The 25,453-nt window shown below is 41.3% G+C and overlaps 1 protein-coding gene across 1 annotated transcript in view; it reads left to right on the top strand.

Moving 5' to 3' along the window:
• met (MET proto-oncogene, receptor tyrosine kinase) overlaps positions 1 to 24,040 on the top strand; it is a 93,958-nt gene extending 69,918 nt beyond the window's left edge. The window contains 9 exon segments of the mRNA XM_039808860.1: positions 996 to 1,149; positions 2,524 to 2,658; positions 3,928 to 4,188; positions 8,301 to 8,381; positions 13,081 to 13,262; positions 14,149 to 14,258; positions 14,513 to 14,678; positions 15,517 to 15,653; positions 20,177 to 24,040. Of these exon segments, the coding sequence (XP_039664794.1) occupies positions 996 to 1,149; positions 2,524 to 2,658; positions 3,928 to 4,188; positions 8,301 to 8,381; positions 13,081 to 13,262; positions 14,149 to 14,258; positions 14,513 to 14,678; positions 15,517 to 15,653; positions 20,177 to 20,492 (1,542 nt within the window). The 3' untranslated portion in view covers positions 20,493 to 24,040.
• Positions 24,041 to 25,453: the final 1,413 nt, after the last annotated feature.

The raw sequence follows: 25,453 nt of genomic DNA, 5'->3' as shown, positions 1-25,453 counted from the left end.
TATCATATCTCAGATTTCCTATCCAATAAAGGCAGAAATGCCCAAAAATACAAATATAAATGGATCCAGTATGGATGTAATGCTAGTCAAACAAGTAAAGCTGAAAGTGTGCACATTAGCTTTATAGTCAAATGTTTTGTGAGAAAAGAAAAATGTCTCACTGCCCAAACATGTAGCATGTGTTTCATTGTCATTTTAATATTTAAAACGTAATACTTAATAGTAAGATTTAGGGTTAAAAGTCAAATTTATATTTTTGGACCAAACTTCTCTAAGTCTGTGTCTAAATGCATTGCGCACATAAAGCAGTCCTTCCAGAAAAATGCGGAGTTTTTTTGTGATTGTTGCAGGCAAAAATCCTTGATTATGCGGCACGTTTTCTTAAAAAATGTGGTGGAATATGTGGGATATTTATGCAATTTTATGCGATGAAATTGCGGGAACTTGCACAAACTGCGGTTTGATGAAAAAGAGAAAAAAAAGTGATTCCACCAACACCCTGCTTTTCGATGATGTTCACGTCAAATAATTACGTCACTTCATAACGTCACTTCATAACATCACTTCATAACGTCACTTCATAACGTTCCCATGGCAACAGGGGAAAATGGCTGCTCTTGTGTGAAGTAAACGCAACATTTTTCAACTTTCTGTTAAGATATATGTGACTTTTTTTGTAACGAAAATGCGGGGATTATCAAATCATGCAAGCCCCGCATATTTTGCGCGGAAATCGGCAATTTATGCGGCGAAAGTGCGGCGCATTTGAAAAAATTCGGCCCCAGCATAAATATGCGGACTTTGGCTCATTATGCATTGAATTATGCGATCGCATAATCGAGTTTTTCTGGAGGGACTGATAAAGATTTGTCTAAACACGTGTCAGTAACTGACCTCTGACCTTCCTGTATGGATGGTAGTTCGGTAGTAATTATCAGTGTTACATTTCACTTCCTCCACTCTGATGACACCCCAAACCCCTTGACTTGTTCCAGTGGCGCCAGGCGGACTCCATCAGGCATCTGGGCAAGGTGACGCTGGCTCAGGAGCAGGACTACACCGGCCTGATCGTGGGCTGCGTGTGTGTCAGCCTGCTGCTGCTGCTGCTGGGATCGCTGCTCATGTGGAGGAGGAACAAACACATTGACGGTAAGAGCGGAGATGTCAGGTTGTGGTGGGGGGGGGGGTCATTGGGTCAAAGGTCAGTTCACTTCTGCGACTTCTGCCATTCTAAACTCAGCCCTGATCTCAGACAAGGGACCATTGATTTCACAGTCCTTTGTGATGTTCTCTTCTGGTCAAATGCAAATGTTTTCAGCAACGAGGTTTGGCAGGAATATTGGCAAGCCGAGTGAATTTTAACCCTCGTGTTGTCTTCCCGTCGACCACGAACTTGTTGTCCATCCAGGTCAAAAGTGAATTTGAATTTTTTCGTGCTTTTTCCAGCGTTTTTGGCTCTTTTTTTTAATGCTTTTGACACTTTTTTAAAAACATTTTTGCCACTTTTTTCAACGTTTTATTTTGAAATGAATTGTCGATAAACCTAATTTATATGACATTGTACCTAATTTTTGAGTTAAAAAAGCAGAAATTCTGAATTATTTTGACTAATAGTTAAGATCATAGGATGTTGAGTGAATCACAGACTGGTTTATGTCAAACTTTAGTCACGATACAATTTTAAAACCATTTAAACATGTTTATAAAATTGAATGAAACACCCAAAATTCAATAAAAGTAATCATTAATTTGACATGCAAAGATTGTTGTATGGGTTCCATACAACGTACATCCATGCATCCATGTTACTTTTGGGCATTAACGGGTCAAATTTGACCCCAGGACAACAGGAGGGTTAAGTACTTACTACTTTAGTACTACTCTTATAAGTTAGAAACAAGCAAATGTTATCAGAGGAAAATATGTAAATTGTAAAAAAAAAAAAATTAAAAATCTCCAACAAACAACAAAGTGTGTGAGTGAATCGAGATTAAATCAATCATAGTTTAAGTATTTCATATTTTAAATATTTTGAAGTTAAATTAAAAGTGAATTGACCCCAGCCCTGACATGTTAGTCTGTTAAATCAGTTTATGTGTGTCTTTGCGTGCGTTCGTGCGTGCGTGTTTGTGTGTTATTGTGCGTGTGTGCATATATTTGCATACATGCGGCTGGAGGTCAGCGTGTCTTCTCTAACCCGTGTGCATGAGTGTCTGCTGGGTTTTGTTTTGCCTGGTGGGTTCACAGTGAGTTTGTGTGTGGGGCGCACTGGTGAAACGCTTGGCCTTTCTTAGTAATTCTCTCATCTCTCCCCCTCCCCTTTATCTTCTACCTCTCCCTTTATCTCTTGCTCTCTTTTCATCACTTGTTTCCCATCTCTCTCTCTCTCATTCTCTCTTTCTCTGTCTCATCACCCTGTCTCTCCCTCTCACCTTTCTTTCTACGCGCTCCTTATCCCCTTATGTCTCTATCATTCCTTCTACTTCTTCTTCTTCTCCTCCTCCCCCCTCCCTCTACTTCTAGATCTGTCTGAGGTGTGGTATGATGGGCGGGGTCACATCCAGCATCTGGACAGGCTGGCTAACGCGAGGAGCGTCAGCCCCACTAACGAAATGGTCTCCCACGAGTCAGTCGACTATAGAACAACCCTGCTGGAGGGTACGTCAACCAGATAAGCCCCTCCCTTTTCTTCCCCCGTCCCACCTCCCTCCCTCCCTCCCTCCCTCCCTCCCCCCCATCTACCTGCTTCGCTCCCCGTGGGGCTGAAGGCTATGCTAGCGGTGCATGCCTTACATGTTCTGAACTAACACCTGCAGCCTTGAGGAAATGTAAGTTTCTGAAAGAATTTTGGTGCTTTATTTTTTTATTTTTTTTGATCCACTGATCAAAATCATTGTTGTACCAGTGTAGATCATCATAACCCCCCACTGTTACCGCTCCCTGCCAACTCTGGAACACTTACAGTGAATGAATTAACAATTTGATTGACGCAGTTTTTGTCTGTGTCTGTGTGGCGATTTTCTCGACTTATCGATCGGTTGATTTTATAAACGGATCTGTAAATCTGACTTTCTTCACAAATAATCATGCAAAAGCACCATTCAGCATGAAAAAAAAAGCATTAAAAATGAATAGACTAAACGACCAAAGAAATCTTATTTGTGAAACACTTTGACATTAAATATATTTAACTTCCTTCAGTTGATTTGTCCGCTGCAGAGGGATTTTAAGCTGAAGACAATCTTCTGTCACGGAAAAGCATCCCTACTTGTTCAACTGTCATGTCATTTTATGTTATTTTCAGCACAGAAAGATAGCTGCCAGTGAGACATGGATAACTGTGGAGTCTGTGTTCTCTTTCCTCTCAAGTAAACCGACCAACAGCCCAGTGTTCCTCAACTTTCATGTAATGTAAACGAGTCCCCTGTGGTTCTGGTTTCCTAAGCTTAAATCCTGAGGGCATTAGGGGGGCTCCATGTATTATGATCCTGATTATGATGGGCAGAGCAATTTTCCTGCTGCTAAAAAGTGACTTGAAAGGCCTAAAACCTGAGTAGATAGACTTACTAATGAACTCATTGCTTGTCCACAGGTAGAGTTGGGGTGTAGGTTCAGTGGTTAAAAATTCATAGATAGTCCATATTTGAGCCCACCATATATGTCTGTAAGTCCTCCTTCTCCTTTTCTTTGGATAATATTTTGATATTTCTGCATGCCATATTTTTTGCATTTCTTTTCCTTCCACTAACAGCAGCTGAGGAGAAATCAGAAACATTGTTTTTCCAGCTCAGCTACCCTCCAACGCCATGTCATGTTGCTCTCGGTTCTTTTTTCGATCCTGTAACACACCTTGACCCCTGGGGGGGCCCCGCTGATACAATCGCTGACCTTTGACCTCCCTCCATCCCCTCCTTTTTGCTTCCCCAGACCAGGGCACAGACAGGCCCGAGACGTGCCGCGGGGCTCCTCCCATCTACGGGGGCAACGGGGAACTGCTCTCTCCCAGACTGGGGACGCTGGGAGGCGGGATGGGTCTGGGAATGGAGGGTGAGCTGGTGTCCCCCCTACTGATGGCCCCGGTCCACATCGACCCATCCTGCCTCCACCCAGACCTGCTGACTGAGGTGCAGCATGTGGTGATCGCCCGGGAGCAGCTGCTGCTCCACCTCAACCAAGTCATCGGCAGAGGTCGGTCACAGAAACCCTCTCTCTACTGTTAAACTAGGTCATTTTAATCAAGTATTACATATCACTGGTTCTCTCTGGTGGTTATGATTTTTTTTCATTTTTGCTAAAATAACTTTTTCACTTCTTGCTCAAACATGAATGAATGAATCATTTTCATTATTGTGTCATGCATTCAAAAAAAATATGCCCAGCCCAAACAGGCCTACAAGACGCCATTGTTTACAGTATGGGATCCAGATACCAGAATAGCAACATTAATTCCATATATCACACAAATGAACCTTCTTGTTCTTCTTGTTTCATGCTTTAGAGACAAAAGTCGCCAACTTATATACATTCAATTTAAACAACCACTCCATTTTGTAGTCATCAGTACACCAAAACATTGTCGGATTTTGAACAGACATTTCATTTAAGATGGGTGTTCCTAAAGCTTTAGTGAGTAACTTTTTGATATTAATGAACGTCCATTACAATTTAAGCCATTGCCAAATGAGTTGCTACAAAGCTAATTAAGACCATCAGCTCCACACAACTCTCTCTGTATTTCTCAGCTTTGCTGTGTTCGGAAGATTGTGGCGTCCGGCGAAGATAATGACCTCTTCTGAAGAGTCCATGTTTTTTTAATCCTCCGTGTCCTCCTTGGCTACTAGCAACTGGGTGGAGGATGGGTGGGGGCGCGTGCGCGAACATGGAAGGCTGTATCATGTGGACAGGCAGACAGTTTTGTTGTCATTACTTAGAATTCCTCATGGGGGCGACAGAAGCTACGCACTATAGCTTTAACTCATCATAATAAGGACAAATACAAAAGAAAATGTCAAACAATTTAATCCGTGCTGTGTTTTTCACTGTATTTTCTGTTAATGTCTTTTTTTATTGTAGGTATGTTTTTATTGTCTGTTCATCCATACTATTGCTCATGCTAGCAACCCAGTTCTTCTATTTACTCAAAACTAAGTAGCTCAGATGTTAGAGCGGTTGCCCACCAGTCAGAAGGTTGGTGGTTTAATTCCTGGCCCTGCAGGCCCGTGTTGAAGTGTCCTTTGGCAAAACACTGAACCCCGAATTGCTCCAGATAGCGTGCCATCGTTGTGTGAATGTTTATCCGATGAGCAGGTGTAGGGCTGTGCAATTAATCAACATTTTAATCGCGATTACGATTTCGGCTCCTAATGATCATAAAAACAGAATAATCAAGAAAAGCGATTATTTTGCACATCAGGTTTTGCAAGTAAACTCTTATTTTGTCTTGTGTTCTGAATGAAAAGTATGGCGGGGAATTTCACAGTTCAAGGTGTTTTTCACTGTTGATTTGTTTAACTTTTTCACTGTTTTTTAAGTTCAATAATTACAACATCGTTCTAAAAGATTTCAGTATTGACCAAAATGATGATTGATTTTTTTTTTTTCATAATCGAGCAGCCCTAAGCAGGTAGCACCTAGCATGGCAGCCTCAGCCACAGTGTATAAATGTGTGTGAATGGTTTCTGTACTATGTAAAAGCGCTTTGAGTAGTTGTGAAGACTAGAAAAGCACTATATAAATACAGTCTATTTGCATTTAAACAAGAGGAAATCTAAAATCCATGATTTTCTTGTGCTTTTCCTGGCAATTTTCTTGGATTTTGTTTTCCAGGAAGGGGCTACTGGCTGCTTATGTGCAAAATAAAGTAGCAAAGCAGACATTTATATAGCTGAAAAAGTTATGTATAACGATCCAGTCAATACAAACTGCCGTGTCAACGCTTTTAAAGCTTGGAAATAATACCAAAAACATTATTTCTCCGCAAACAATTCACGACGGGATTGTATCTGATGTGGTGTGATACGTTTATCCAGCGAGCTCAGATTAAATGTGAGATTTATGTAAAGCTATACAACGGCTAAAGTCGCCCACAAAGAGCTCAATTGCCTGCTTAATCAAACTGCAAGCTTGACATGCAGACACAAAATCACCTCACTTTGTGCCGCTTTGATAGCAGGGTCAGTCCCACAGATCAAATTCAACATTCAAAGAGAAAGACCCCCAAACCAACCCTCTGCCCCCTTCAGCTGAATGATCCCCCGAAGAAAAGAGCCTGGATTTCGAAGGCAGGATTTTGAAAGTGGCGTAGGATGATTTGTTCACAGCTAGTATTCCCAGGCTCCATTGTTGGGAGTCGTAATCCAACACCCTCAGCCATCTGCAAGGACGTGATAGGAGAACGCCGCGCTCATTTTATTCCTGCACCCCTCCCAGTCTGGGGCAAGCCCTCATGTCTTAAGAGATATAATTCAATAAAATGCACAATAAATCAAGAGGGATTGGCATGGGCGTTTAGCTTGCGTGGGGTATAAATGAATAAAGCTTCATACTGGGTTACTTGAGGGGGCAGATTTAGTGTGAGGGTGATGGTAACTTAAGAGAATCAGAATTAGCCTTTAAAGGTGTGAAAACAGGCAAAACATACAAGTCTCACACATAGGCAGAAATCAATGCTGTGTATTATTCATAAAATACTGTATACTTCAAATAATTGTGTAAGTAATACAAACTCAAACAAAGTTCTAAGTGTAGAAACATTTTGAGTGCCCCCTCCTTTGCCTCACAGTGGTTTGGTCCACTGCTTGGTTTTCTTCTTACGTTAACGGTAACAGAAGTCAGTAAGTAGGCTGGCAAGGCTGTTTTATTCACTTTAAACGTCGGATAAAGTGATTCTTTTCTCTAGCCTTGCGAGCTTTACTGGAGTTCCACAACTACTGTACACATATCCTATACAAGCTGGGTTCCCCCACCTGCTAGATCCCACTTAACCCTGTCTACAAGTATGTATTATTTGTGTCCCCATCAGTAATTGCTCTTAAGAAAGTATGTATTTATTTACGCCCATGGTCTCACATACATGGTCGTTTACCATAAAACACATAAAAGGCTGCATGCACGATATGAAGTCACCTTGATTTTTGTGCTCTAATTTTTATGTGTGAGCACTGAACAGAAATATTTTTTTATCTGATTTCTGGAACTGCTGTGATCATGGAGCCAACATGATCTTAATCATAGTGGCTCTGTCAGGAAAAAAGGCTTCAACAAGCCAAGATAGAAGTGAAGGATGCTGTAATTTGCACTACATTCAAAAATGGCCTTTAATGGCTTTACTGTAAGCTACGTTGGTAATCTAGATGATGCCATACAGCTTTTACCATTTATGGGCAAGATTTAGAAACTGTGGTTTACTTGCTCATCTATTAGTACATTAAGCAACAAGCCATGACCAGAATCTAATTAGTTTTTTGCTTTAGATTATTTTTTGGGCATTTTCGGCCTTTATTTTGATAGGACAGCTGAAGACATGACACGGGAGAGAGAGGTGGGGAATGACATGCAGCGAAGGGCCACAGGTCGGAGTCAAACCCAGGCCTGCTGCGTTGAGGACTAAACCTCTATTTATGGGCACCCGCTCTACCAACTGAGCTATCCGGGCACCCAAATTAGTTTTAGTTTTAAACATTTATTGCCCAGGTATCTTAACATATATATATATATATATATATATATATATATATATATATATATATATATATATATAAATAACATGAGCATATATATAAGTTGATCCTCAATAGCCCTCAGTGTACTTCTGCGCATTGCCAAAATAAATGTACATGCTGTACTGATGTTTCTTATTTATGGTGAAATGCAGATGGTGCTGCTGCAGTGTCACCAGTGAAGCATCCAATTTGGATGTCTGCTGTCTATATGTTTGGGCCTCAGGGGTTCGAGTAACCCACCACATTTAACAAACTCTTTTAAATGTTTTCCAGCCAGGTTTGTGAATAACTAGAAATAGCATGTTTTCAGAAGAAGAAATCAATTCCCCTGGGAACGACAAATAAAATTGCTGGTTAACGTCCTGAGTTTCCCACTGATCCTGGCTGCCATTGTTCGCCTGCTTCACAGCTGGACCTCATGGTCATTCAGACAGAAAGTGGTACATCTCTTTCAAGAGGCTTATTTAGTGTGGGGTGAATACAATGTTATATGGAAAAACTTTACAGGTTTGAACTCGAAGCTATTCAATTAACCGATGCTGACTAATTCTGACTAACGCATCATGTTGTAACCTGCAGGTCACTTCGGCTGTGTTTTCCATGGAACTCTGCTGGAGCTAGACGGGCAGAAGCAGCACTGTGCCGTCAAGTCCCTGAACCGTAAGTACAAACCCCCTTTACATGTACAGTACAAAAGGGAGTACTGATAGGCGTAATTTACAGTAATCAAAACTGACCAGTGCAACCCACCCCACAAAAAAATTATAATTTCCTTCCTAATTTGCACCATAACTTGATGCAGAAAAGGCACAAATTGTTGCAGAAAAAGTATGTGCTTGACATTGAAAAATGTAATTTTGCTCCAAAGTGGAGATCTAAACCCAACCTATGTTGAACCCAAAGTTACGCCCTTGGGCGTACTCACACTTGGTCCAGTTAAACCGTGCCCAAGCACGTTTGACCCCAAAGTCCGGTTAGTTCGACTGGTGTGATCGCTCCGTGCCGTGCACGCTTGAAAGAGGTGGGCCAGGGCACGGTTCGGTTGGACTCGGCCACGGTACGCATCAGTGTGATTGCTAGATGTGCCCCGGTCTGGTTCTTACCTTACAGATGAACAGTCGGAATTGCAGTCGGCGAGTCCCGCAATGTAATGACGTAAGCGTGCTCTGGACCTGATTGTTGAATTGCAGTGTGAGTGCAGGCCAGTGGGGTAGTGGGGAGTGGGGGGAACAATCATGCTCTGGCACGGTTCAAGGCAACTGGGCCAAAGCCTTTAGAAATAAGGAAAGTGAAACGTTTTCCCCTTAAAGGGATACGTCACCGTTTGTTGAAATAAGTCTTATCATGGTCTCTCCTAGCTGTAGATAGGTGGGCCAACACATTTTTTGTGCATGAATTGTTTTAGTCCGGTGCAACACCGGCAGCGCCACCGCTAGTTAGCTTAGCATAGTGAATGGAATCCTATGTTGCCGGTTAGCATGTTGTGAGTAAAAGTGAGCCAACAAAAGACAGAAAAACAACCTAATTACTTGCACTGAGACAAAAAATGCATTGGCCCACCTATCTACAGCCAGGGTAGACCGTGATAAGCCCTATTTCAACAAACGGTGGCGTATTCCTTTAAGTGATGCAATACAAGTACAATGTGTTAAGCGTAAAAAAGCAGTTTTTTTGCAACTCCCTGCTTCACATTTATCATTTTTTACTCACATTCATATGTACCTTCATCTTAGAACAAGAGCTTCAGCAGTTTTACTGGAGAAGTTTGGGGGTGAAATCCTCTGCATGAAAGGGTTTTGTGATGGTGACTTTTCACATAGCATGGAGTGTTGCAGCTTCCATTTACAGTTGGAAGTTGAAAATGGGAATTACATGATTTCTGCTGTCATGAATACCTCCAGTCAGAGCCGAAATAGGCTAGAGCCATGTTCACACTTGGTGTCTTTTTTGACAAGAAGAAGTTGTAGTTTTGGTTCCAAAAAGCAGCCGAGAGCGTCTTTTGTTGCTACAACAAATGTGGAGCGCTGATAACGTTAGATAAAACAAAGCGGTGGAGCGAGCTAGAGAAAGAACAGAGAGAGAGAGAGAGAGAGAGAGAGAGAGAGAGAGCGGTACTACTTACGTCAGATAAGACAAAGCTAGTTCCAAATCCTGCTTAAGGCCCCTAAAAGTCTAGGTCCGGTTTTTGGTGTGTTTGGTTTTTTTTTGCTCAAGAGTACCAGAAACATTTAAGTACACATTTTTAATTTAGCCAACTATAGTTGCCGTGTCTGTGTTTTGATTTTAAATTTAAAAAAAGGGTTTTCAAAAGCATACAGTCTTGTAAATATTTGTATTTGTTAACTGAATGGGAAGTCATGTTTACTGTATGTACAGTAACGTCTCGTCATGAGCTAAGGTTTAACAAAATGCTCCTGACATCCGACTTAAAGTAACATTTTATGTTTTGTTTTCATTTTGTTTTTCATTTTTTATGGTTTATGGACTGAGGAGTCCCTAGTTGTGACTCACAATCAAATGCAGCACTGGTTTTTCAGATTCCCCCTCACATACACACACACACACGCACACACACACTCTCCTTGTCCAAACATATTCACATCCAACCATAATTATTCCAACCTAAATCTGCTTATATTGCATACTTATTGCATGATATCACAACGCTCCAATAGCATTAAGGATCTCATCTCACCAGAGCCCTGAATCCTTCTGGGCTGAGTTGATGGTGATGAATGAGCGTCCGACAGTGAGGACGGCATTAGGGTCCCCCCTAATCATGTAACCTGTCAGTTGGACCAGGGAGATTGATGCTGGAGTAATATGGAGGAAAGCCCAGTGCAGTCACAACGACCCACTGACCATAGTGGGATGGGATGAGCTCGGCCTGCTGGGGCTTGGTCCTCTGGGATTTTTGACCTTTTTTATTAAGTTTAGTGATTTCTAAGGAGCACTATGTCATTGTTTATTGCGTTCTTTTGTTATATTGGAGACCTTGAGTTGGAGCTTTTATCCCAATATAAGACAAGTTGTTGAAAGTACAAGAGCCAGAGAAAGATGCATTTTGAGAAAGATTAGTGTATGATAGAGAAAGTTATATCCACACAGCAATGACGTCATTTTTGTCTTCAAATTGAGGCTCTGAAATCAAATGTCATCTCTCTAATTTTACCGAATGATACTTAATGACAGTCATAAACATTCAAAACAGACTCCTTCACGGTTGTGACAGTGTGATGTCAGTCTTATGCACACCCCTTCAAATAAAGTGTCACCACACAGCAATGACATCATTTTTCAAATTGTGGCTCTGAAATCAAATGTCATCTCTTTGTATCTTTGGGGTCTAACCTCAGGTGAAGGCCACTCGGCTGGTTTGTCCAGCTCTAAAGAGCTTCCATCTCTAACCAGATTACAGCAGAGTCAGTGGGGCTAAAGTGCGGGACATCAGACGCAGAGATGCAATTGGCAAATGGGAATTTGGCGCGGGTCAGGTCTGGGTGAGGATATTCAGGGATTTTGTTTTTTATTTATTTTTTTATTACCATCAGCATCCTTTTTTCCCCCATAGGTTTATAAGGAATGGCCTTCCTGCTAATGTCAGTACAGCAGAGTTGCTCCATGTTGCAACTGTAGTCTGAAAGATCTTTTAAATACCCAACATCGCCAACTCTCCCTGTGCTTTACTTTCTCTAGAACAGAGATCTTCAACAGGGGGTCCACAACCCCTAGGGAGTCCTCAGAGTCACTGCAGGGGGCCGCCAAATTATTGTTTAATGCTTTTATGAAAGTCTAAAAAATATACAACATTCATTAACATGAATCCAACATATTATTAGCAGAGATTAATCAGCCTATTCATAAAAAAAAAAAAACATTGATGATAAGGCTTGCTGGCCTATAGGTAGGGTAGCCACTATGGTAGCCATCCACTAATACGGTGAAGCTTAAATATTCACTGTGCCTTTCACATCTATGTTTGAATTTAAAACATGATAAAATATGACTATGTAAAGAATGTTATTTTAATAGCTTAGTATTGTAGTGCACCATAAAAAGGTATGTGTCTAGGCTTTAGTCCACCCTACACATTACTGTAGGCCCAGTTTATTATGCATGTCGATTTTATAAAATATATAGGGGGTCCCTGCTCGTCTCTCTTTCAGGTTAGGGGTCCTTGGCCTAAAAAATGTTGAAGACCTGTGCTCCAGAACAGTGGTTCTCGACTTTTTCGAGTCGTGACCCCCCTGAACAATGAGAATAATGAGGCCCCCACCCCTCTCGACAACAAGAGAATGAGCTGCAGAGTGATTATTGTGAATGCTCTGATTAATACATGTACAGACGTGAACAAATAATGCTTAGCTTTAATGACAGTTTACTTTTAGCAGCTAGCACCTACTCTTGTCCAATGTGTTTCTCCAGGCTCTGTGGATTTTTGATGTGTTTGTGACCTGCCGGAACAGCCCCCTTTCGGTTGTCCAGGACCTCCTGATTTACAAATGAAGCTCTGAATATAAGACATAACAATCTACCAAACTTTACACATTAATGTAAAAATAATTCATCAAGTCTAAAATATGTTATTTCTTTATTTCTATCCCAAATCATCTGGCGACCCCCAGAAATTATCATGCGACCCCCCCCCCCCTTAAGGCGCTGACACACCAACCCGATTATCGTCCGTCGGACAGTCTGGCGAGGTCGGTGACCCGAGTCTGTTCGGTGTGTTCCGTGCCGTCGTCAGTCGGAGGAGCCGTCGGCGTTCATTTGGTACGATTTGACATGTTGAATCGGCCAGTGGGCAGTCGGACTCATTGACCAATTACCGGAAATGAAAAGCGGGATGAGCCTGACTAAGCCTCGCAAAATCTGACGAAAATCTTTTAAACTGACCTTTGTCGATCTGAAATGAAGACAGATTCAGCAGCCGCACGGCCTATTTCTCGTTTAAAATGTTTTCAGAAACACGTTTCGGAATTCCGAACGAGTCACCATTATGGTCTGGCTTTGAAATTTGGGAGAAGCCAGACCCACGTGACGCGTTCGTCCAATCAGCGGCCAGTTTTAGTTTTTTGGGCAACATTACAGATTAGCGCCGCCTGCTGTTATGGAGACGTATTAAGTCTCGCGCACGCGCATAATGTACTCTCAAGTCGGCGTCGCTTCGGTGTGTTCCGAGGCACTTTTTTGACCAACTCGGTTAGACTGATCAGTCCGACTGCCTTTTCCGCCGACGGTCGGTCGTCGGGTTGGTGTGTCAGAGCCTTAAGGCGCCCCGACCCCCAGGTTGAGAACCACTGCTCTAGAACACAACTGTTAAAATGGTCATGTTTTTTCTTTTCTATTCCCAATAAAGGCATCACAGATCTGGAAGAGGTGTCCCAGTTCCTGAAGGAAGGGATCATCATGAAGGACTTCAGCCACCCGAACGTTCTCTCTCTGCTGGGAATCTGCCTGCCGCCAGAGGGCTCGCCGCTGGTGGTTCTGCCCTACATGAAGCACGGCGACCTGCGCAACTTCATCCGCGATGAAGGACATGTATGGGCACACTCCAGATTGCATGCATGCATGTTGCGATTTATATATATATTTATATTATATTATATATATTATATTATATATTATATTATATATATATATATATATATATATATATATATATATATATATATATATATATATATATATACAGGTGGCTTTATGGTTTTATTTCAGTTAGCCTGATAGCTGGTTTGATTTGCATTGATATGGATCTTATTTCAGTTAGCTATTAGGCTAACTGAAATAAAACCATGCCAATCGTGAGATATGGTGAAGGCTATGTGATGATTTTTAATTCCAAAGGCCAAGGGAACTTTATCAGGATGCATAGTATCCTGGATCCATGAAATAACTGGCCTTTAAAAATAAAAATCTGCCTTCCTCTATGGGAATTTAACATAGGGGTATGTATACTTATGGACCCTGTATTTTAAGGAAGAACATTTATTTATTTACAATACATTATTCATTCACAAAAACAATTGGTGTCCTTAAAAGGTCGGATTTTTCCTCATTTTTTTAATTAAGGCATTAAGATCAATTTCCAAAAGATGATTTTTTTAATTCCTCTTCCTAACTTCCTTATTCCTTCCTAACTTTAGCATGGGTATGTATACTTATGAGCACCACTGTGTGTGTGTGTGTGTGTGTGTATATATATATATATATATATATATATATATATATATATATATATATATATATACCATGATGTGGAGAAATTGTAGAACTTTAAGATAATGTGCAAAACAGTGATTGCAAGTGAGATGTACAGTACATCCTGCATAGATCAGTCAACACAGCACAAGTTGATCTAATAATAATTTGAAACCCAGCCCGTTATTTTGTCTCCCAGAACTGTGATGATTGTTTTTACCCACAGAACCCAACAGTGAAGGACCTGATGGGCTTCGGGCTGCAGGTGGCCAGAGGGATGGAGTATCTGGCCAGCAAGAAGTTTGTCCACAGAGACCTAGCTGCCAGGAACTGCATGTAAGTTCACATCTATTCATTCAACATCACACGAGTGTGTTTTATATATAGAGCAAGGTACAATAGATGGGACTAAAATAGAATTAAATACAGCTGGGAGGGAAAGAGAACAGAAAAGATATAGTAGGAGATGAGAAAGAATACAAGAGAAGGAGAAAATTGGGAAGGGTTGATTAGTTGTAAGAACAAAGAGAAGAGCAAAGTAAAAAAAAAAAAAAGAACTACAATAAAAAGTCCTTTCTTTGCCCCGACAGGCTGGATGAGAGCTACACAGTGAAGGTGGCAGACTTCGGACTGGCCAGAGACGTTTATGATAAAGAATATTACAGCGTCCACAACAAGAGTGGAGTCAAGCTGCCGGTCAAGTGGATGGCTCTGGAGAGTCTGCAGACACACAAGTTCACACCCAAGTCCGACGTGGTGAGGACTGTTACACAACAACTGCAAATGTAACGGAAATAACTTCATAAAAGTCTGCGGCGCAATGTCAGGCTTTGTCCCGTCCGCTTCTTATCGTTGTGTGTTGGCGTTCTCAAAATCCGTTAGCTACGGGAAACAACAACACAACCTTCGATCTAGCACGCCATACGCTGAAAATGGCAACTTTGGAAAACGTTTGGGATCGTGCAACAAGGCAGGGTTGCTCGGTTCTTTCGGTGAACGCTTGTAAAGATTCTAAAAGACTAGTTTACTATCTAACTGGGGCGTTTTGGGACAAAGTGACATTACACGTGGCGATACACTAACACTGGTAAGAGCAAATTATGTTTAACACGCATCAAGCTAACTTAAATAGCTCACATTACTGTGTTGTGTGAACAGTTAACTTCATTTAATATTGTATATTTTTCCGAAATTTTTGACAGTTTTTTCAACGTTCTGTTGTCTGTATTTTTTTTCAAATGATATAAAATTTAATAAAACACCCAAATTCAATGAAAGTAGTGAACTGATCATTTATTTGACTTGTGAAGAGCGTTGTATGGAAGCATCCACGTCATTTTCTTTGATAATTTGGTTGAAAGAAATAGAAACTTTTTGAAAATGGGTCAAATTTGACACGAGGACAACAGGAGGGTTAAAGAAATGCAAACAACCCGGAGCGTTTTTTTTCTTTCTTTTCTCTCCTTTCCTGAAATGTATGTGTGGTGTTAATGTTAGCCAGACTTTACTCCACAGTGCTGTAGAGATTGGTCTGGCAATGCAAGACTGGTAAAAGGACAACAGTGAGAGTTCAATTTTCTTGTCTTTACTATAGTGGTCATTTGGCGTGTTGCTATGGGAACTGATGACCCGTGGAGCCCCACCGTATTCGGACGTGAACTCCTTCGACATCACCGTGTTCCTCCTGCAGGGGAGGAGGCTGCTGCAGCCCGAGTTCTGCCCTGATGCCCTGTAAGCACACACACACACACCCACACACACACACAATCACACCCACACACACTTACACTCCCATATATATATATATATATATATATATATACAGTACAGGCCAAAAGTTTGGACACACCTTCTCATTCAATGCGTTTCCTTTTTATTTTCATGACTATTTACATTGTAGATTCTCACTGAAGGCATCAAAACTATGAATGAACACATATGGAATTATGTACTTAACAAAAAAGTGTGAAATAACTGAAAACATGTCTTATATTTTAGATTCTTCAAAGTAGCCACCCTTTGCTTTTTTATTAATAAGGGACAAAATTCCACTAATTAACCCTGACAAAGCACACCTGTGAAGTGAAAACCATTTCAGGTGACTACCTCATGAAGCTCATTGAGAGAACACCAAGGGTTTGCAGAGTTATCAAAAAAAGCAAAGGGTGGCTACTTTTGAAGAATCTAAAATATAAGACATGTTTTCAGTTATTTCAAACTTTTTTGTTAAGTACATAATTCCATATGTGTTCATTCATAGTTTTGATGCCTTCAGTGAGAATCTACAATGTAAATAGTCATGAAAATAAAGAAACACATTGACTGAAAAGGTGTGTCCAAACTTTTGGCCTGTACTGTGTGTGTATATATATATATATATATATATATATATATATGCTTATACTCACCTGTCATTCACCTCCTCTAGCAAAGTGCCACGGCTCAGTTAGTGTGAGTGATAAACTGTAGAGCTGCACTTAAATACATCATGAGGAGAGAGCGAGAGTCTTAAAATCAGGAGAGAGCAGCAGGGGGAGAAAGGTGGAGGTGAAAGAGCTGTATAAGCAATGGAAGTCATAAATAAAAACCACTCAGGTTTCGATCATCCATCATCTACCTCAGCAACAGTCTGAAACCCGCTCACGGTCCAGCGTTCCATCTCATCACAGCTGTGGGTCAAGTGAAAGTCACTTTTCTTGCTTCACCGCTAAAGCACAAAGAAAGTTTGGAAAATGAAAACCAATGCCAGTATAGTATTTTTTTATTTGTCTCTTTTTTTTGTTGCCGTGGTAATTAAGTGCTGCCACTCTTTTCTTGAACTTTCCGTCAACAGTTTGAGTTTTATTTGGATCTGTTCACAGCCGAGTTTGCCAGACTATCAATGTTTAGAAAAAGTTATCTTTTCTGCTGATAAAATTCTGCCAAACCTGACACGGCAAAAAAAAAAAAAAAAGAGCAACCTCTATGAGTAATGAGCGATAGAAAGAAACAAAACATACAGTTATTTATATAAAATGTCACATCAAATCACGGGAAAGTATTTCAGTGTCAGTACAGCTCACGCATCCGCTCTCTTACTCACGGATTTGTCCTTGTCCATTAAACTCCGACCCACCGGTGAGTGAAGTGAAAAGGACGCCAAGGGTGATCTCATACGGTGCAGATAACATCCCGAGTGTTCACTGCATGTCTGTATAGTATGTGTGTGGAAACTAGAGGTCGAGTGGGAGTGTTCAGGTGAGGGAGGTAGAGGCCCAAAAGTTCCCAAGCTGTAAATTAAACCGAGACATCGGGGGGTGATGCACATCTGCAAACATTCCCGCAATTCTTCCCTCCCGATCGTTCGCAGGGTGTTTTGGTGATAGCAGTCGCTGGCAGATACCTTGGACCTGTCGTAATCGGGGGGGGGCATTTTTCTTCATTTTTAACAGTGATAGGGTGGCAAGTCAGGAAAAGAAAAACAATAAGGGCAATAAGAGAGACGTCAACTTCTGACAGGGGTGAAGAGCTTTGATAAAACACGACTGATTGTTGGTGTGAAAGTTATCTTTGAGACACGTTGAAATATTTATCAGTAGGGAGACCATTTCACACCCGCGAGGGAGGAATAACTTCACTGAATGTTTGACTGCTGAGTGATGAAATGAACTATTAGTTTCTATTGTAGAATTTAAGAATGAAGCCCCTCTGATAGAGTTAAAAACATAAAGTTACCTCGCGGCTGCGTGGCGTTTTCTGTCTTTGCACACCAGAAACATGTCATTTTTTTTTTCACTTCCTGCATTCTTTTTTTTTTTTAATTTTTATTACGTTTTCTGCGCACATATAAAGGGTGTTACAACAGATATAAGATGCAACAAGGTGTCTGAAAGAAAAGAAAAAACAATAGAACAGTTCCACACAGCAATATAGACCCACACCCACCAGAAACGTGTGTGACGCGTAAACATAAATATATACTGATCTGATAACAGCAAAGACAACGTCGGCAGTATTGACCCCAAAATAGGCTACAGAATATTACGTTTTGTATTGACAGGTGCAATAGTTTAAAATCGATAATTATTTATTATTATTTTTGAAATTACATTTATATCTGCATTTATGTCAAAACCTAGATGATTTCAAACATCCAAATGTCATGTATTAAATGTATTTGTGTCAAAATGACATATAATTATATTATATTAATTATTTATTATTTATTCTATTTTGCCTGGAAACACTTCCAACACGCTTCCGTGTCGCTTGAAAAATAGGCGTTGGTCCTATTTCTAGCACGCACGCGTTTTTTGTCACAGAGGAATTTTTTCCTAAAAGAAAACTGTATAGGATTCTGACGGTATGATAACCTTCAGCAAAAATATCACGGTTTCACGGTATTGTGTTATTGCAATTCCAGCTTTAAAATGTTTGTTTTTTTAATGTCTGGGTACATTGAACACAATATATTTCATTTTTTAACACAGGGCATACTGGCAGGGAGATGTATTACTAAACTGTCCTTGACCACTCATAAAAAACAGCTCATACCTTACCCCTCATTTCCACCAACTGCGGAACGTCTGCGGACCGGATTTGTTGCGGCACGGCTGCGGCCATGACTGACAGCTGAAGTCACAAGGACCCACGAGATCTCGTGAATTCACGCAGAATAGAACCAGAAAACCACCACCAGTTAGTTTCCAGTAGAGGGGAAACAGCTCTGTGCTTTCAAGGTGTAGTGCAGGGGAATATGATCCGCCGTGAGCACGGTGTATTTTATTTTGAAAATTAACCGGATGTTTTATTTTGTTTCTGTGCTCGACTTCCTGTCCCACACTATCTGCCCTGTGCTGAATTGCTGCGGAGCTCTCCGAAGCTCTGCGTATCTGCTCCGGGGGGCTGTGGATCGCCAGAGCTGTTCTGGAGACGTTCCGCAGTTAGTGTAAATTACCAGTTAGGAACATCATGTTTTTTCCAGTTGAGAACTATAGCCAAGGTAAAGGCATATCTCCATCCTAAAGATCTGGAAAGGGTGATAAATGCCCTTATAACCTCTCGCCTTGACTACTGTAACTCGTTGTACGTGGGCTTAGATAAGTCATCGCTTCAGCGTTTGCAGTTAGTCCAAAATGCGGCTGCACGTCTCTTGACAGGAAAGAGGAAGAGGGACCATATCACACCTGTGTTGCGTCACCTCCACTGGCTCCCTGTTCATTATAGGATCGATTTTAAAATTTTACTACTGACTTTTAAATGCTTAAATGGCCTGGCTCCATTATATTTAACAGAGCTTCTGCGCTCATATCCGGCTAGAGTGCTAAGATCCGCTAATCTCCTCCTCTTGGATGTACCGAGAAGCAGACTAAAAACCAGAGGTGATCGAGCCTTCAGTGTAGCTGCCCCTAACTTGTGGAACAACTTGCCAGTCCATATCAGAACCTGCCAAACTCTGGAATGCTTTAAATCATTGTTAAAAACTCATTACTTTTCTTTGGCTTTTCCTTCGAGTTAGGTTTGTTATTTCCTGGTAATTTTAATTTTATTTTAATTTCACTATACCTCGTATACTGTATATTACACATGTTTTATTGTTGTATAAAATGTATGAGCAGTAATTTGTTGTTGTTGTTTTAACCTGTGAAGCACCTTGGTCAACCATGGTTGTTTTTAAGCATGCTATATATAAATAAATTGATTGATTGATTGATTGAGGAACGATATGACAGAACATTTTAGTGGTTTTGAAACCTTGACTTTTTCAAACCACCTTGAATACCTTGAAACCAGTAACTGGCCCATGCCTAGTCTCTTGTTCAACCAACAGTCCCAAACCAAGGAAGAACAGTTTTTTTCCAAAAGCCATAACCACTTTGAACTCACACGTTCACTGACGTTGTCCAATCTCTCATTGTCCAATATCTATTACTCATTGAATATGATCACCACTAATGGGCAATATTTAAATAATGTGCAATAACCCACAATGCATATAAAACGATATATATTTTTTTATATGTATATAGCGTCTCAGAACTGTGCACCTTACCCCCCCTTTTTTTGAACTACTTATTTTATTCCTTGTTGTTAAATTTATCACATGTTGGCACTGGAAAAGGAGTTGCTTTTAATCTCATTGTGCATGTGTATAGTGACAATAAAAGGCATTCTATTCTAAAAGGTATTCAGTCATATTAAACAGAGAAAAGCAGTTAACGTTCAAATTTAAGACGCTGGAATAAAAGACTCCCCTCCTTCCCTCTCCCCCGCAGCTACACGCTGATGATCGAGTGCTGGCATCCGAAGCCCGAGCGGCGGCCCTCCTTCCACGAGCTGGTGTCCCGCATCGCCACCATCTTCTCCAGCTTCAGCGGCGAGCACTACGTCCTGCTCAACACCACCTACGTCAACATCGAAAAGATGAGCCCTTACCCCTCGCTCCTCGCCTACTCCACCAACACCCCCACCGACACCCCCACCACCCTCGCTTCCTCCTTTATGTCTTCCTCATCCGACCCCTCCACCTCCTCGTCCCTGCCAACCATGTCCCCCCTCTTTTGCCACGTGGAGCGAGACTGCTGCACCTGAGAGAGAGAGAGAGAGAGAGAGAGAGAAAATGGAGGGAAAGGTGGAAAAAGACTCAGACATTGAGAAACAAAAAGGAGCAAAGGAAGAAAGCAGTGAGTCGATGAAGAACTACTGTACGTACTGGCCAAACACTGGACGCTGTAGGCTGAGGGGGGAAAAAAACAGACGAGAGCTTTGACTGTTCACTCAATGTACATAGATCGTCTGACCTTTGACCCCTTTTCGAAGCATCGCCAGACCACAGGGTTCTCCATGAACTATAGGGGCTGACCTTATGGACTTTTCTGGCCTTTTATCGACCCCCCGAGGAGCAGGAGATCAGTCTTCCTGCGTCTCTCTACATGACAATTACAACACAGGGAACTCCTCCTCAAAGAGTCCCAGCGGACAAAGCCACTGTCAAGCAAGCACAACGCTATTCATCAAACGCCCCTCCAAAAAAAACGAAATCTCATTGACTGCTGTACCCACACAGGGAGAGGATAGATTTTCTGCGTCTGCTCCTCTCTGGGTGGCATGTGCGCCGATACGCGGATGTGGCTCAGACCTTTTTTTCGCTCTCTGTAATGTGAATGTTTGACAAATGGACCGTGTATTGTGTCGTATAGAAAATGTCACACCTCCAGCGCCCCCGCGCTCAAAGAGAGAGAACGCCGGGCTGCTGTGATAGATTGCGGCGCCTCGGGTTAAGTAAACCCAGGCACTGTGGAGGTCGATAATGGTTGGAAGGTAACAGGGGAACATCAGTGTAGGTGTAAGGTGGGATGTGGGAAAGAGAAACCCTCCTCTGCTGCCTGCGTGCAGTTCACTGGATGCTTTTATTTGTGTAATTACATTTTGGACAATTGGCTTTTGATGTGCTTGGAGGAAGAAAAAAAATCATCTGGCAGTCTCGTTGTGACTCACCTGTGTGAAATCCCCAGATGTTTCCGAGTGCAAAGGGTCAGAAGCACCCTTGATTTCCTCCTCTTTTTTTTTTTTAAAACCTGAAACGTCCCATCATTTCAAAACAGTATAACTATGACAACATGCACACGTCTGAAAGCTTTGAGGGTTTTCTTGGAAAGAACAAGGAGAACCAATAAGAACTATGTCCTGGGATTTTTTTTGCTAACCGTATGTCAGATTTTGTCTCTGTTTCGTATATCTTACATTTTATTGGCAGAGAACACGCTGTACCTGATAAAATGATACCTAGACAAAGGACACGAGCGTTCCCAGAGACCTAAAAGTTCATCTTTAACATTTTATTACCTAAATAACGTGTTGTCCAAATTCCAACAAAAGTTGGTAGTAAAAAAATTTTACCTCAAAGGGTCCTTGTGTTCATCTGGCTTCTAACCAGGAGTGCGTTGTTATGTGACTAAGTGACAGCTGGGTACCACTGTAACTTCATGACGTCGCATTAAGTCATTATGAAGAAATATTTCAATGTTAAAAGGCCGTACCAGTGTGTTTGCAAGTTTCAGCTTCTTAAACACGACTCGTACAATTTGCACTTTTTTTTTCCTCAAAGCATGCTAATTCAGTTTTTAGTCCGTTCCAGGCAGCCGCTGGCTCCCATTCATTACTGCACAGTAGGATGTTCAGATTCTCGTTTGAGTCCTGTAATCCATCACAGGCAACATCAAGTCAACATTAAGTTTTGTCACTGATATTCTATTACTGTTGTGTGGCAATGTAGTTAAAGTGCAAATAGATGTATTGTAAGTGTGTACAGCGTGTCACACTGTAAGGTAGAGATTAGGGATCATTTTCATTGTCGTAAAATGTCCGAAAATTGTGAAAGATGTGGATCAGTGTTTCCCAAAGCCCAAGATGACGTCCTCAAATGTCTTGTTTTCAAAGATATTCAGTTTACTGTCATAGAAGAGTGAAGGAACCTAGAAAATATTCACATTCAAGAAGCTGGAGTGAGAGAAGTTTTTCTTTTTTCCAGAAAAAATAACTCCAACCGATTTAATTGATTATTAAAATAGTTGGCGATTCATTGAATAGTTGACAACTAATCGATTCAGCTCTTGTAGAGTTGTGCCAATTGATGATCATAACGACTATTGACAATCGAAAAGACGTATGCCAAATGCTGAGGCCCCTGAGGATTTATTTTTGGGAACATGTATTCATAAAATGTATAAAAACCCTTATCAGTTTGCTGTAGTAATATAGGCATACAACTTATTTCTGCATATTTCTGCACAGAGTTTTACAGAACTCTTTTTAGCAGAACTTCTTAGTTCCACGCATTTTTTTTCTCATCAAAAAGTGGCGCCTACATTACCCACGATGCAACTTGACCGTCCACAGTTCAGTAAGGACATTCAGGTGTTTCAGACATTATGCTAGCCTCAATCCAATAGCAACAGCCGCCTCTAGTGACATCACTTGAGGCATTTTGCCACGTTCAGCCCCGACAAAACGTCACAACACTGTTTTTTTTTTAAAACCAAAACGGTGTTGTGTGCGCAAGCGCTCCACCTTTTTATTACCATGAGTTCACAGACACGTCTCTGCTGATTGGGTATCACCTATGACACAGCCGGTAAACGACAGACACACCCACCGAACGAGAGAAAACTCAAAAATGTCTCAAAGCAGTCGCACGCCGTGTCACACCGTTCCAAGGAAACATGTCGTTCAACCAGGAAACCATAGCAACACGGTGCACGCCGTGGTGAGATTGCATTTCCTATGTGATATACTTTGATGAATTACACAACTCCAGCAACTTTCAAGAGTTCTCATATTGTACAGAAATGAACGGAAACTAATGGCTGCTTTCAACAATGGAAAAAAACAAACTTTTCTAAAACACATGAGGGTGATTTACAAAGTGGTTAGTTGTGATGCAAATTGCACAATATTGGTCGCAAATGTGCTAAAACTTGCAAACCACTGCTGATGTTTATGCCCCCCTTTTATGTTTGCTTTGTGTAGCAGATTATGTTTTTATCATTTTATCTGAATGGCTGCTGATGTGACTGGGCCATTGACGGACAGGTATGAATGTTTGCTATGACAAGAAAATTGCTGTACTATATTTTTGTATTGATGATGAGCCTCTTCTTTAAGACCGGTGGTGAGTGAATAGTGCCACGAACAATTGAACAAAGCCACCTAATCAATCTTTTTTTCTTTTTTTTTTCTAGACGAAACCACTGCCATTTTGTAAATAAAGAGAAGGGATCGTTGCGGGGGGGGGTGGGGGGTGGGGGTCCGTGTGGGCTAGCAGCATGCGTCTGATGATAAACACGTGGTGGATTCTCATTCAGCTCGACGGCTAGATCACCGCGCAAACAGTCGAGAACGTTAGAGGTGAACAAACCGGAGCCACCTCACACCCCCCGCACGATGCCCAAAGACTGCTGTCACTTTGATCGTGTGATTCTCCACCAGTTTGTGCTTAACACTGTCTGTTCTGTGTGTGCGTATGTAAGATTTTGTTGTACATTAAAAAAAAAATCAAAAAAATCCTGAAGGTACATGTTCCTATGTAATGTCAAATCAACTCTTGTCAGTCTAATAAAGCTATACTATCAGAGCTAGAACTTTTCTTTTTGTCTTTTTTTTTTACAAGACAAGCAGCTCAAACCTGCCCTGGAGGCAAACGTAAAGCACGGCTGTACAGTGTAGAACTTTAATTACAAGTACCCGGGGTGTAAATTACTATCTGCTCACATAGTTTGTTCCTGCGTCATACTTTCCATACGATGGGTATTGTGCAGTCGATGTGCAGCAGCCACTTAGTCAAAAATACCCCAGTTTGTGGCCGGTTGGCTCGGTTGGTGGAGCGGGCGCACATATGTGAATGGTTTGTTCCTCGACACAGAGGGTCCAGGGTTCGAATCCGACCTGTGGTGGTTTTCCTGTATGTCTTCCCCCCCTCTCTCTGCTTTCCTATCCAATAAAAAAAAAAAATGCCTCCGTTTTACAATGAACAGCGAGACTGTAGATGCAGTCAGGCACTGACGTAGGTTTTGGCCAGTGGTGGAATGTAACTGAGTACATTTACTCAAGTACATGAGTACAAATTTAAGGTAGCTGTACTTTACTTGAGTCTTTTCTTTTCGTGCCACTTTCTACTTCTACTCCGCTACATTTCCGAGAGACATATTGCATTTTTTACTCCACTACATTCATCTGACAGCTTTAGTTACTTTACAAGTTAAGATTTTTGCAAACAAAACACATGTAGTTTATAAAATATGATGTATTATAAATTAAACTACCCAGCAATATAACAGCCTACAAGTCCAGCTGAAATGATTAGACCATTAAACACACAACTGTTTGGATCCTTTCTAAAATGTAAGGATTGTTCTGCATTGAGTACTTTAAGTACATTTCTCTGATGACACTTACGTTAATTTAAAGGTGCTGTAGGTAGGATTGTGAAGATCCAGGACTTAGCCAAAGAATTTGACAACTTCTCAGTCCCTCCCTCCCCTCTTTCTGCTAAAGTCCACGGTCTCCTAAGCCCCTCCCCCACAAGGGAGAATGAATGCGCGTGCACAAGCAGTGATTGACACGCAGTTAGACACCCCCCCTGGCCCTGATTGGTGCATCTGAACAGGGAGCGGTGGATTTTTGCAAATCACACTACAGGCTGTAGGTGGAGCCAGAGGAGCCGGATTTTTTTTTTTTTAAATACCTGCTTCATGGAGTTCTACTGGAACATAGGGTCAGTTTCAACAAATATGACAGAAAGTTAGTATTATAAGTCTTACCTACTGCATATTTAAGTAACCTCTTCAATGCAGGACTTTTACTTGTAACAGAGTATTTTTACAGTGTGGTATTAGTACTTTTACTTAAGTAAAGGATCTGAATACGTCTTCCACTGGTTGGCCTTTAAACCTTCAAACTCCATGCTTGTGCAACATTTTGAGCACACAGTCCTTGCATTTTGTTTCTACCTTTTGTTGACAGAACGTCACCCTTTTTTTGTTCCCACTGGCTGG

This window comes from Perca fluviatilis, chromosome 8 (assembly GCF_010015445.1).
Source record: "Perca fluviatilis chromosome 8, GENO_Pfluv_1.0, whole genome shotgun sequence".
In the NCBI taxonomy this organism is placed as follows: domain Eukaryota; kingdom Metazoa; phylum Chordata; class Actinopteri; order Perciformes; family Percidae; genus Perca; species Perca fluviatilis.
Note: the sequence above shows the minus strand (reverse complement) of the source record. Positions and strands in the feature narration are given on the sequence as shown.